General features: G+C 42.8%; 1 protein-coding gene across 1 annotated transcript in view; it reads left to right on the top strand.

Annotated features, from left to right (window-relative positions):
- The first annotated feature begins 1,840 nt into the window (after positions 1-1,840).
- LOC139417008 (Fc receptor-like protein 5) overlaps positions 1,841-12,914 on the top strand; it is a 35,894-nt gene continuing 24,820 nt past the window's right edge. Inside the window, exons 1-2 of the mRNA XM_071166241.1 lie at positions 1,841-2,059; positions 2,242-2,542. Coding sequence (XP_071022342.1) covers positions 1,841-2,059; positions 2,242-2,542 — 520 coding nt within the window. The remainder of the gene's footprint in view (positions 2,060-2,241; positions 2,543-12,914) is intronic.

The following is a 12,914-nucleotide window of genomic DNA, read 5'->3' as shown; positions in this document are numbered from 1 at the left end:
GTGACAGAGGAACAGAGGTGTTTAACAATGGGTGATGTTGTTCACATACAGCTACAACCTCACACAGACACAGATCTACTGCTCTGATACGTCTATGTGTGGGGTGGAGACAGCCTCTATTTTTAGTAATGCTATCAGTAAGGACATTTGGCATGATGGCTTTGGGTGTTCTGAGCATCATGCTATACTGTTTAAACGTCAGCAACTAGACCAGAGCATCATGTTATACTGTTTAAATGTCAGCCTCCAGAGCATCATGTTATACTGTTTAAATGTCAGCAACCAGAGCATCATGTTATACTGTTTAAATGTCAGCCACCAGAACAGAGCATCATGTTAGACTGTTTAAAAGTCAGCCTCCAGACCAGCTACTCTGGACCTGGTTATTACCAAGTGGCTTTCTACTGGGCCCACCCATAACCACAGCCATACTCTGGACCTGGTTATTACCAAGGGGCTTTCTACTGTGCCCACCCATAACCACAGCCATACTCTGGACCTGGTTATTACCAAGGGGCTTTCTACTGTGCCCACCCATAACCACAGCCATACTCTGGACCTGGTTATTACCAAGGGGCTTTCTACTGGGCCCACCCATAACCACAGCCATACTCTGGACCTGGTTATTACCAAGGGGCTTTCTACTGTGCCCACCCATAACCACAGCCATACTCTGGACCTGGTTATTACCAAGGGGCTTTCTACTGGGCCCACCCATAACCACAGCCATACTCTGGACCTGGTTATTACCAAGGGGCTTTCTACTGGGCCCACCCATAACCACAGCCATACTCTGGACCTGGTTATTACCAAGGGGCTTTCTACTGGGCCCACCCATAACCACAGCCATACTCTGGACCTGGTTATTACCAAGGGGCTTTCTATTGACATATCCTCTATTGTTGATGTTGCTTAATCTGATCACCACTTTTTACTAACTTTTTGCCAGTACAAACATTAATTAAATAAAAACACTGTAAATCAATGGCAAACATTGGTGCCTTAGTTGCAGTAAAGTTGAACAAGGTCACATCCAAATGGAGAGGCCCTTGGATGAGTGAGGAAACTAATAAATTAAAGAGAAATTGCAGAAAGGCAGAGGGAAAGTGGGAGTCAAAGTTGCAGGTTCATTTTGATATTCTGGCCATTATAAATGCCAGATGGGCTCATTTTACTAACCTGATCACTAATAATATGTCACTCCCTGACTGTAGAGAGCTTTTTATGTCTCTATTTTGGTTTGGTCAGGGTGTGATTTGGGTGGGCAGTCTATGTTCATTTTCTATGTTTGTATTTCTTTGTGTTTGGCCGGATATGGTTCTCAATCATGGGCAGCTGTCTATCATTGTCTCTGATTGAAAACCATACTTAGGTAGCTTTTTCCCACCTGGTTTTTGTGGGTAGTTGTTTTCTGTTTTGTGTTTGCACCAGACAGAACTGTTTTATTTTGTTCTACTTTGTTATTTTGTTTCAGTGTTTCAGGTTTAATAAATTATTATGAACACGTACCACGCTGCACCTTGGTTCACTCCTTCTTCATCAGACGAGCGTTACAGAACTACCCACCACAAATGGACCAAGCAGCGTGGTAACGAGGAGCAGAGGGTTCAGGACTCCTGGACTTGCGAGGAGATATTGGACGGACAGGGACCCTGGAGACAGGCTGGGGAATATCGCCGCTCGAAGGAAGAACTAGAGGCAGCGAAAGCTGAGGCGACGATAAGAGGTAAGGCAGCGCAGAGAGGCAGCAGGGAGATTGGCGGAGTCAGCAGACCTGCTTAACGGAAGCTGCGTAGTGCGCACGGTGTCTCCAGTGTGCGCTCATAGCCCGGAGCGCTATATGCCAAACCCCCGCAAGTGCCATGCGAGAGTGGGCATCCAGCTAGGGCGGATTGTGCCAGCTCAGCGTGTTTGGTCTCCGGTGCGTCGTTTCGGCCTAGGGTATCCTCCACCGGCTCTGCGTACTGTGTCTCCGGGGCGTTGGGAGGGTTCAGTTCGTCCTATGCCTGCGCTCCGCCGGTGCTGGGCGAAAGTGGGCATTGAGCCTAATGGAGCAGAGGTGCGAGTGTTAAGCACCAGATCTCCAGTGCTCTCCCACAGCCCGGTTCGACCTGTGCCTGCACTCTGGAGGGGCCGGGCTAAAGTGGTCATTCAGCCTGGAGGAGTGGTGCCAAGGCTGCGCACCAGAGCTCCAGTGCTCCCCCACAGCCCTGTTCATCCTGTGCCTCCTCTACACACCAGGCCTCCTGTAGTTCTCCCCAGCCTGGTGGGCCCTGTGGCAGCCCCACGCTCCAGGCTGTCTCGGCGTCTCCCCCCTCCAGAGTCCTCCTCCAGTTCGGACCCTCCAGAGTCGCCCTCCAGCCCGGATCCTCCAGCAACGCCCTCCAGTCCGGACCCTCCAGCGACGCCCTCCAGTCCACTACAAGGGTCTCCAATCCGGCCCCCGCAATGAGGGTCCCCAGTCCGAGGCCCGCTACGAGGGTTCGGCGGCGTGGGTCCCCGCCACCTAAGTGGGCCGAGCCAGAGGTGGAGCGGGGTCTACGTACCTCACCAGAACTGCCACCGCTGAGAAATGCCCTATGGGTTCTGGTTGTTACATCATTCATAACAAACAACATGTTACATCATTCATAACATAACATGTTACACCATTCATAACATAACATGCCGCATCGTTCATAACAAACAAAACACACGACATGTTTTTTTTTCTCTCATTTTTTTTCTTTCACCTTTATTTAACCAGGTACGCTAGTTAAGAACAAGTTCTCATTTGCAACTGCGACCTGGCCAAGATAAAGCTTAGCAATTCGACATACAACACCACAGAGTTACACATGGAGTAAACAAAACATACAGTCAATAAGTCAATAACAATAATAAATGAGGTGAGTTAAGTTAAGGAAATAAATAGGCCACGGTGGCGAAGTAATTACAATATAGCAATTAAACACTGGAATGGTAGATCGGCAGAAGATGAACGTGCAGGTAGAGATACGGAGGTGCAAAGGAGCAAAATAATAAATACCAGTATTTACCAGTATGGGGATGAGGTAGGTAGATAGATAGGCTGTTTACAGATAGGCTAAGTACAGGTGATCTGGAAACTGCTCTGACAGCTGGTGCTTAAAGCTAGTGAGGGAGATGTGAGTCTCCAGCTTCAGAGATTTTTGCAATTCATTCCAGTCATGGGCAGCAGAGAACTGGAATGAAAGACAACCAAAGGAGGAATTGGCTTTGGGGGTGACCAGTGAGATATACCTGTTGGAGCGCGTGCTACGAGTGGGTGCTGCTATGGTGACCAGTGAACTGAGATAAGGCGGGCTATACCTAGCAGAGACTTGTAGATAACCTGTAGCCAGTGGGTTTGGCGACGAGTATGAAGCGAGGGCCAACCAACGAGTGCTTACGGGTCGCAATGGTGGGTAGTGTATGGGGCTTTGGTGAAAAAACGGATGGCACTGTGATAGACTGCATCCATTTTGTTGAGTAGAGTGTTGGAGGATATTTTATAGATGACATCACCGAAGTCGAGGATCGGTAGGACGGTCAGTTTTACGAGGGTATGTTTGGCAGCATGAGTGAAGGATGCTTTGTTGCGATATAGGACGCCGATTCTACATAATTCATAACAAGCACAACATGCTACATTTCTTAACATGACTTGCTACATCATTAATTTTACAACATGCTACATCATTGATAACAAACAAAACATGCTACATCATTCATAACATACACAAAATGCTACATCAATTGTAATAAAAACAACATGCTACATCATTCAGAGCAAACAACATGCTATATCATTCATAGCAAACAACATGCTATATCATTCATAGCAAACAACATGCTATATCATTCATAACAAACACAACATGCTACATCAACATAACACAACATGTGACATCATTCATAACAAACAAAACATGCTACATCATTCATAACACAACATGCTACATAATTCATAACACAACATGTGACATCATTCATAACACAACATGCTACATCATTCATTAAATAACATGCTACATCATTCATAACAAACACAACATGCCACATCACTCTTATTTAATTAACATTACAACATGCTATATCATTGATAACAATCTAAACATGCTACATCATTCATAACATACACAAAATTCTACATCAATTGTAACAAACACAACATGCTACATCATTCATAGCAAACAGAACATGCCATATCATTCATAACAACCACAACATGCTACATAATTCATAACACAACATAACACATCATTAATAACAACCACAACATGGTACATCATTCATAACACAACATGCCACATCATTAATAACAACCACAACATGGTACATCATTCATAACACAACATGCCACATCATTAATAACAACCACAACATGCTACATCATTCATAGCATAACATGCTACGTCATTCACAACAAACACAACATGCTACGTCATTCATAACAAACACAGCATGCTACATTTCATAATAAACACAACGTTCTACATCATTCATAGCATAACATGCTACATCATTCATAACAAAGACAACATTTTACATCGTTCATAACAAACACAACATGCTACATTGTTCTTAACAAACACAACTTGCTACATTGTTCATAACAAACACAACATGCTACATTGTTCATAACAAACACAACTTGCTACATCGTTCATAACAAACACAACTTGCTACATTGTTCATAACAAACATAACATGCTACATCAACATAACACAACATGCTACATCATTCATAACACAACATGCTACATCATTCAAAACAACCACAACATGCTACATCATTCATAACAACCACAAAATGCAACATCATTCATAACACAACATGCTACATCATTCATAACACAACATGCTACATCATTCATAACACAACATGCTGCATCGTTCATAACACAACATGCTACATCATTCATAACACAACATGCTACATCATTCATAACACAACATGTTACATCATTATTAACACACACAACATGCTACATCATTCATAACACAACATGCTACATCATTCATAACACAACATGATACATCATTCATAACACAACATGCTACATCATTCATAACACAACATGCTTCATCATTCATAACACAACATGTTACATCATTATTAACACACACATGCTACATCATTCATAACACAACATGCTACATCATTCATAACACAACATGCTACATAATTCATAACACATGTTATATCATTATTAACAAACACAACATGCTACATCATTCATAACACAACATGCTACATCGTTCATAACACAACATGCTACATCATTCATAACACAACATGCTACATCATTCATAACACAACATGCTACATCATTCATAACACAACATGTTACATCATTATTAACAACCACAACATGTTACATCATTCATAACAAACTATTCATTTTGAAGTTAAGGTTTAAGGGTTAGAGTTGAAATTAGGATTGGGCTTGAATTTAGGGACATAATTGAAGTTAGAGTTGAAGAAGGTTGAAGTTAGTGATACAGTAATCTGGACCTACCTTAGTCTGTACATTAGGGTTAGTGATACAGTGATCTGGACCTACCTCGGTCTGAGCATTAGGGTTAGTGATACAGTGATCTGGACCTACCTCAGTCTGAGCATTAGGGTTAGTGATACAGTGATCTTCACCTACCTCAGTCTGTACATTTAAACCTTCTCTGATGGTGCTAAAACCCACCAGATATGGCTAAATTCAGAGGGACAATATCGCAAGACTTCGGGGAATGCTTGTGAAACAGACCCCTCAGACCAGGCCGGGGTTTGGGGTTAGAGAAGTCACAAAGAGAAGTGAAACATACTTCCTTAGTCGTTCATTTTCTAGAAATTTAAAGGCACAACCCAGATCTCCAGTAGTGGAACATGTTATTACTCCACTAGATTAGAGACAATGTCTTCAGTAGTGGAACATGTTATTACTCCACTAGATTAGAGACACTGTCTTCAGTAGTGGAACATGTTATTACTCCATTAGATTAGAGACAATGTCTTCAGTATTAGAACATGTTATTACTCCACTAGATTAGAGACAATGTCTTCAGTAATGGAACATGGTATTACTCCACTAGATTAGAGACAATGTCTTCAGTAGTGGAACATGTTATTACTCCAGAAGATTAGAGACAATGTCTTCAGTAGTGGAACATGTTATTACTCCACTAGATTAGAGACAATGTCTTCAGTAATGGAACATGTTATTTCTCCACTAGATTAGAGACAATGTCTTCAGTAGTGGAACATGTTATTTCTCCAAACTCATGAAAGTGACAAACTGACACATTTTCTAACACATTTTAGGAAGCTTTATTTGACAAGTTGGCAGCCATACAACGGTGTTGCTCAAGATAAACACCCACAACGACATTATAGAAAAATACACTTTCCAATTTCACATGAACACACAGAATATAACAGAGCAGCTCAATATAAAACACAATTAAGCCTTTCCAACAATCATCATGGACACAACACTACAACTGTCCTTCTGTTAGTAGTAATGAAGTCTTTACATCATTCATCATGGACATAACACTACAACTGTTCTTCTGTTAGTAGTAATGAAGTCTTTACATCATTCATCATGGACATAACACTACAACTTTCCTTCTGTTAGTAGTAATGAAGTCTTCACATCAGAGAGAAGAGAAAGGAGAAGTACAGAGATGGACTGACAGGGTTGTGGTTATTCACCGCTGCTGAAGAGAGCATCTTTTTCCATCCACCATGACGTTCTGATGAACAGGGTCACTAGGTAAAGAGAGAGGAGAGAGATGAGTGAGGGACAGAGGAGCTGATCCAGTCTACTACAGTGAAGACCTCCAACACCATGATGTTCTGATGAACAGGGTCTCTAGGTAAAGAGAGAGGAGAGAGATGAGTGAGGGACAGAGGAGCTGATCCAGTCTACTACAGTGAAGACCTCCAACACCATGATGTTCTGATGAACAGGGTCACTAGGTAAAGAGAGAGGAGAGAGAGATGAGTGAGGGACAGAGGAGCTGATCCTGTCTGCTACAGTGAAGACCTCCAACACCATGATGTTCTGATGAACAGGGTCACGAGGTAAAGAGAGAGGAGAGAGAGATGAGTGAGGGACAGAGGAGCTGATCCTGTCTGCTACAGTGAAGACCTCCAACACCACAGGAACAGTTATAGACCCCAACAGGTCTCAGTGTTTAATGTGTAGTTAGATACATTTATACACCCCAATCTGTCTGTGTGTGTTTGTGTGTTTGTCTGTTTCCAGTGTGGCTCAGTTGGTAGAGAATGGCCCTTGCAATGCAGGGTTGTGGGTTTGATTCCCACGGGGGACCAGTACAGGAAAAAGTTCAATAATGTATCAACTCACTGCTGTAAGTTGCTCTGGACAAGAGTTAAATGACCAAAAATATATGTGAAATGTGTGACAGAGGAACAGAGGTGTTTAACATGATGTTGTTCACATACAGCTACAACCTCAAACAGACACAGATCTACTGCTCTGATACGTCTATGTGTGGGGTGGAGACAACCTCTATTTTTAGTAATGCTTTCAGTTGTAAGAATATTTGGCTTGGTGACTTTGGGTATTTTGAGCATGCTATACTGTTTAAATGTCAGCCACCAGAGCATCATGTTATACTGTTTAAATGTCAGCCACCAGACCAGAGCATCATGGTATACTGTTTAAATGTCAGCTACCAGAGCATCATGTTATACTGTTTAAATGTCAGCCACCAAACCAGAGCATCATTGTCACACCCTGACCATAGTTTACTTTGTATATTTCTATGTTGTGGTTGGTCAGGGTGTGATCTGAGTGGGCATTCTATGTTACATGTCTAGTTTGTCTAGTTCTATGTTCGGCCTGATATGGTTCTCAAACAGAGGCAGGTGTTCGTCATTGTCTCTGATTGGGAACCATATTTAGGTAGCCTGGGTTTCACTGTGTGTTTGTGGGTGATTGTTCCTGTCCTTAGTGTTAGTTTGCACCAGTTTAGGCTGTTTCGGTTTTCATTACATTTATTATTTTGCACTGTTTGTATTTAGATTTGTGTTGCTATAGTCACAATAAACATGGATCGTAATCTACACGCCGCATTTTGGTCCGACTCTCCTTCTCATAAAGAAAACCGTTACAATCATGTTATACTGTTTAAATGTCAGCCACCAGACCAGAGCATCATGTTATACTGTTTAAATGTCAGCCTACCAGACCAGAGCATCATGTTATACTGTTTAAATGTCAGCCACCAGACCAGAGCATCATGTTATACTGTTTAAATGTCAGCCACCAGACCAGAGCATCATGTTATACTGTTTAAATGTCAGCCACCAGACCAGAGCATCATGTTATACTGTTTAAATATCAGCCACCAGACCAGAGCATCATGTTATACTGTTTAAATGTCAGCCACCAGACCAGAGCGTCATGTTATACTGTTTAAATGTCAGCCACCAGACCAGAGCATCATGTTATACTGTTTAAATGTCAGCCTACCAGACCAGAGCATCATGTTATACTGTTTAAATGTCAGCCACCAGACCAGAGCATCATGTTATACTGTTTAAATGTCAGCCACCAAACCAGAGCATCATGTTATACTGTTTAAATGTCAGCCACCAGACCAGAGCATCATGTTATACTGTTTAAATGTCAGCCTACCAGACCAGAGCATCATGTTATACTGTTTAAATGTCAGCCACCAGACCAGAGCATCATGTTATACTGTTTAAATGTCAGCCACCAGAGCATCATGTTATACTGTTTAAATATCAGCCACCAGACCAGAGCATCATGTTATACTGTTTAAATGTCAGCTACCAGACCAGAGCATCATGTTATACTGTTTAAATATCAGCCACCAGACCAGAGCATCATGTTATACTGTTTAAATGTCAGCCACCAGACCAGAGCATCATGTTATACTGTTTAAATGTCAGCCACCAGAGCATCATGTTATACTGTTTAAATGTCAGCCACCAGACCAGAGCATCATGTTATACTGTTTAAATGTCAGCCACCAGACCAGAGCATCATGTTATACTGTTTAAATGTCAGCCACCAGACCAGAGCATCATGTTACACTGTTTAAATGTCAGCCACCAGAGCAGAGCATCATGTTATACTGTTTAAATGTCAGCCACCGGTGCTGGCCATAACACTGTATAGCCCACTATCTTTACTGATTTCTCTGAACTATTGTCTATTGTCCTTTAGATCTATGATAAAATCATTGTGTTGGGTGATTTTAATATTCATGTTGAAAAAGAGACTGACTGTTGAATTTAAGAATCTTTTTAGCTATATGGACTTTATCCAACATGTTACTGGGCCCGCCCATAACCACAGCCATACTATGGACCTGGTTATTACCAAGGGGCTTTCTACAGGGCCCACCCATAACCACTGCCATACTATGGACCTGGTTATTACCAAGGGGCTTTCTACTGGTCCCACCCATAACCACAGCCATACTATGGACCTAGTTATTACCAAGGGGCTTTCTACTGGGCCCACCCATAACCACAGCCATTCCCTGGACCTGGTCATTACCAAGGGGCATTCTACTGGGCCCACCCATAACCACAGCCATACTCTGGACCTGGTTATTACCAAGGGGCTTTCAACTGGGCCCACCCATAACCACACTCTGGACCTGGTTATTACCAAGGGGCCTTCTACTGGGCCAACCCATAACCACAGCCATACGCTGGACCTGGTTATTACCAAGGGGCTTTCTACTGGGCCCATCCATAACCACAGCCATACCCTGGACCTGGTTATTACCAAGGGGCTTTCTACTGGACCTGGTTATTACCAAGGGGCTTTCTACTGGACCTGGTTATTACCAAGGGGCTTTCTTCTGGGCCCACCCATAACCACAGCCATACTTTGGACCTGGTTGTTACCAAGGGGTTTTCTATTGACATATCCTCTATTTTTTATGTTGCTTTATCTGATGGATTTATACTACCTTGTTGCCCACAGCTCAGGGTAATACTGAATGAAAATCCTACCCCCGCAAACCTATGTGAACTCTACACATCTAAATGCACCATATTTCAGAGATAAGATTCAACATTAGACTGGGTATCAGTCAAGACCTGACTAGAAGTCTGATGATATGTGTAGTAGACTACCACACAAAGGAAATATGGATTTATTTTCCCTGGTCGATACAGACGTGTTCAGGAAAGTGACATCACAACTTAACTTTATACCTGCCTTCTCCATCCTATCCCCACCACCTTCTACCTGCCTTCTCCATCCTATCCCCACCACCTTCTACCTGCCTTCTCCATCCTATCCCCACCACCTTCTACCTGCCTTCTCCATCCTATCCCCACCACCTTCTACCTGCCTTCTCCATCCTATCCCCACCACCTTCTACCTGCCTTCTCCATTCTATCCCACCACCTTCTACCTGCCTTCTCCATTCTATCCCACCACCTTCTACCTGCCTTCTCCATCCTATCCCCACCACCTTCTACCTGCCTTCTCCATGCTATCCCCACCACCTTCTACCTGCCTTCTCCATGCTATCCCCACCACCTTCTACCTGCCTTCTCCATCCTATCCCCACCACCTTCTACCTGCCTTCTCCATCCTATCCCCACCACCTTCTACCTGCCTTCTCCATCCTATCCCCACCACCTTCTACCTGCCTTCTCCATCCTATCCCCACCACCTTCTACCTGCCTTCTCCATCCTATCCCCACCACCTTCCTCAAAACAGTTTTTAATTGTATATCAGAAGAAGTACAAGTTGTTGTTAATCACTCCCTGTTCACAGACACTTTCCCCACTGCACTAAAATCTGTTATGGTGAAACCCTTTCTGGGGAAAAGGAATCTAGATTCCTCAGCTCTTAGACATTATCGGCCAATCTGCAACCTCTTAAGCAGAGTTCTGGATTAGTTGGTGTTCCAACAGCTACATTGTTTTTTTTTTAATTGCCAAATGTTTAAAAAAAAATCCTATCTAGTTTTGGTGCCCACCACAGCACAGAAACAGCCTTAGTTGAAGTGTTAAATGGTCTTAGAGCCAACACAGATGCCAAACAGCTCTCTGTCCTTGTACTCTTAAAAATGTTTATATATATAGCCTATCAATGTCTAGGCATACTGTGTAATAAAATCGATAATTGTGTACTAAAGACGTGAATGTGTTTTTGCAGAGCATACAACCATGCCGACAACCATCCGTGGAGATCAGTGGACAAAGGGCTGGACAACGGGCCGCACCGAAAAAAACGCATGATTCCCAAGAAAGCAGTTAGTTTTGCTAGATTCTTAACATGTGTTTCTGTACTCAGCTTTTGTGTGTTGGAGTCACTTTTAATGCTTAATTGATCTACCATTTCTATCATAGGCCACTGTAATCAATGGTGGCTCAGGGCGGTACCATTCTGCTCATATGTGGCGAGATCGTCAGGTTCACCCTGACATTTCCATTCCTCTTCTGACAACAGAACTTGACGAACTGCGAAGCCAGGCACAGCAAGGGCCACTGTTGGGGATTAATCAGAATTAATTGGATACATAGATAAGATGTTTTATTTTCATGATATGCTGATGAGTTATTTCTCATAAGAATATATTTTGTTGTACTATAGTGGTGGCCATTTGCAGTTATCTGTTCTCTGTCAGGACTAAGTTGCTTGGGCCGCAGAGAGGGGAGAGGTCAAGGTGTCATCATGTGTAAACATATATTTTAAACCATGTGAAGGGATGGTTGATGGGGAACGAATTATCTCTTGGCTCCACTGTGTCTGTGTGCTGTCACGCCCTACTTTTCCCATTGGGGAGAGGAGGATGGCAGTGTCTGGAACCATTCTATGTTCCCTCTCTCGTTGCCCTATCTTGACCTAGAGGCTCACTTTCCTCTCCGTGAGCTTGTCCAGAATTGGTTGTATTTAGGATGGGAGTATCTAAAATGACAATTTGATATATATCATTGGGTGGGGGTAATGTCTTGGTACCATTTTGTACCAAGGACGAGATAAGAGCTTTGTTTAGGAGACCAAACTGAACGATAATTTATAGCCAATTCTGTCTGGCAAGGGGATATTCCTCTCTGAAGTCTTTCTTTGTGTAGTTTGTCATGTCGACTAGGGGGGGTGGATCTTTTCTATAAAGGATCCCAGTTGCCATTATGTTGACCACTCTCAACTTTTCATTAGAGATACTGAACTGTTGAAAGTCAAAATGCTATTACAAAAGCTTAATTATTATTAAAGGTGAAGATTAAGCATAAGATTAAGCATAACTCTGACTGGTGTGTGATTTGCTCTCTCATCATTTGGTAATGAAGGAAATTTCCACGACACCACCCAGACCGTTATGCAGTTCTGCTCTTCCAAGGATGTGTAACCGAAGAGAGATTCCACAAGTGGACACAGAATACCAACTGGGATGGATCCAGAGGAAAACGTGGCTTACCAGTGAACCTCTGGGTGTTCATCATTAATACTGTGTCACGGACTGAAGTTTCTGCCCATGACTTATGCAACCCAGAAAAATCAATGAAGACAGAGTTAATGAGTACTTGAGGTCACAGATAAAGTCTGGACATGGCCTGCTCTCCCTTATGTAAGGAATTAGCCACTTTATTATAAAGGCTGTGTTTCCTACAGTATGTACTGTAGGCCGTGTTTACTACAGTATGTACTGTAGGCCGTGTTTACTACAGTATGTCCTGTAGGCCATGTTTACTATGTACTGTAGACCATGTTTACTACAGTATGTCCTGTAGACTGTTTACTACAGTATGTCCTGTAGACTGTTTACTACAGTATGTCCTGTAGACTGTTTACTACAGTATGTCCTGTAGACTGTTTACTACAGTATGTCCTGTAGACTGTTTACTACAGTATGTCCTGTAGACTGTTTACTACAGTATGTCCTGTAG

The sequence above is a fragment of the Oncorhynchus clarkii genome, chromosome 9 (genome assembly GCF_045791955.1).
Source record: "Oncorhynchus clarkii lewisi isolate Uvic-CL-2024 chromosome 9, UVic_Ocla_1.0, whole genome shotgun sequence".
Taxonomy (NCBI): Eukaryota; Metazoa; Chordata; class Actinopteri; order Salmoniformes; family Salmonidae; genus Oncorhynchus; species Oncorhynchus clarkii.
Note: the sequence above shows the minus strand (reverse complement) of the source record. Positions and strands in the feature narration are given on the sequence as shown.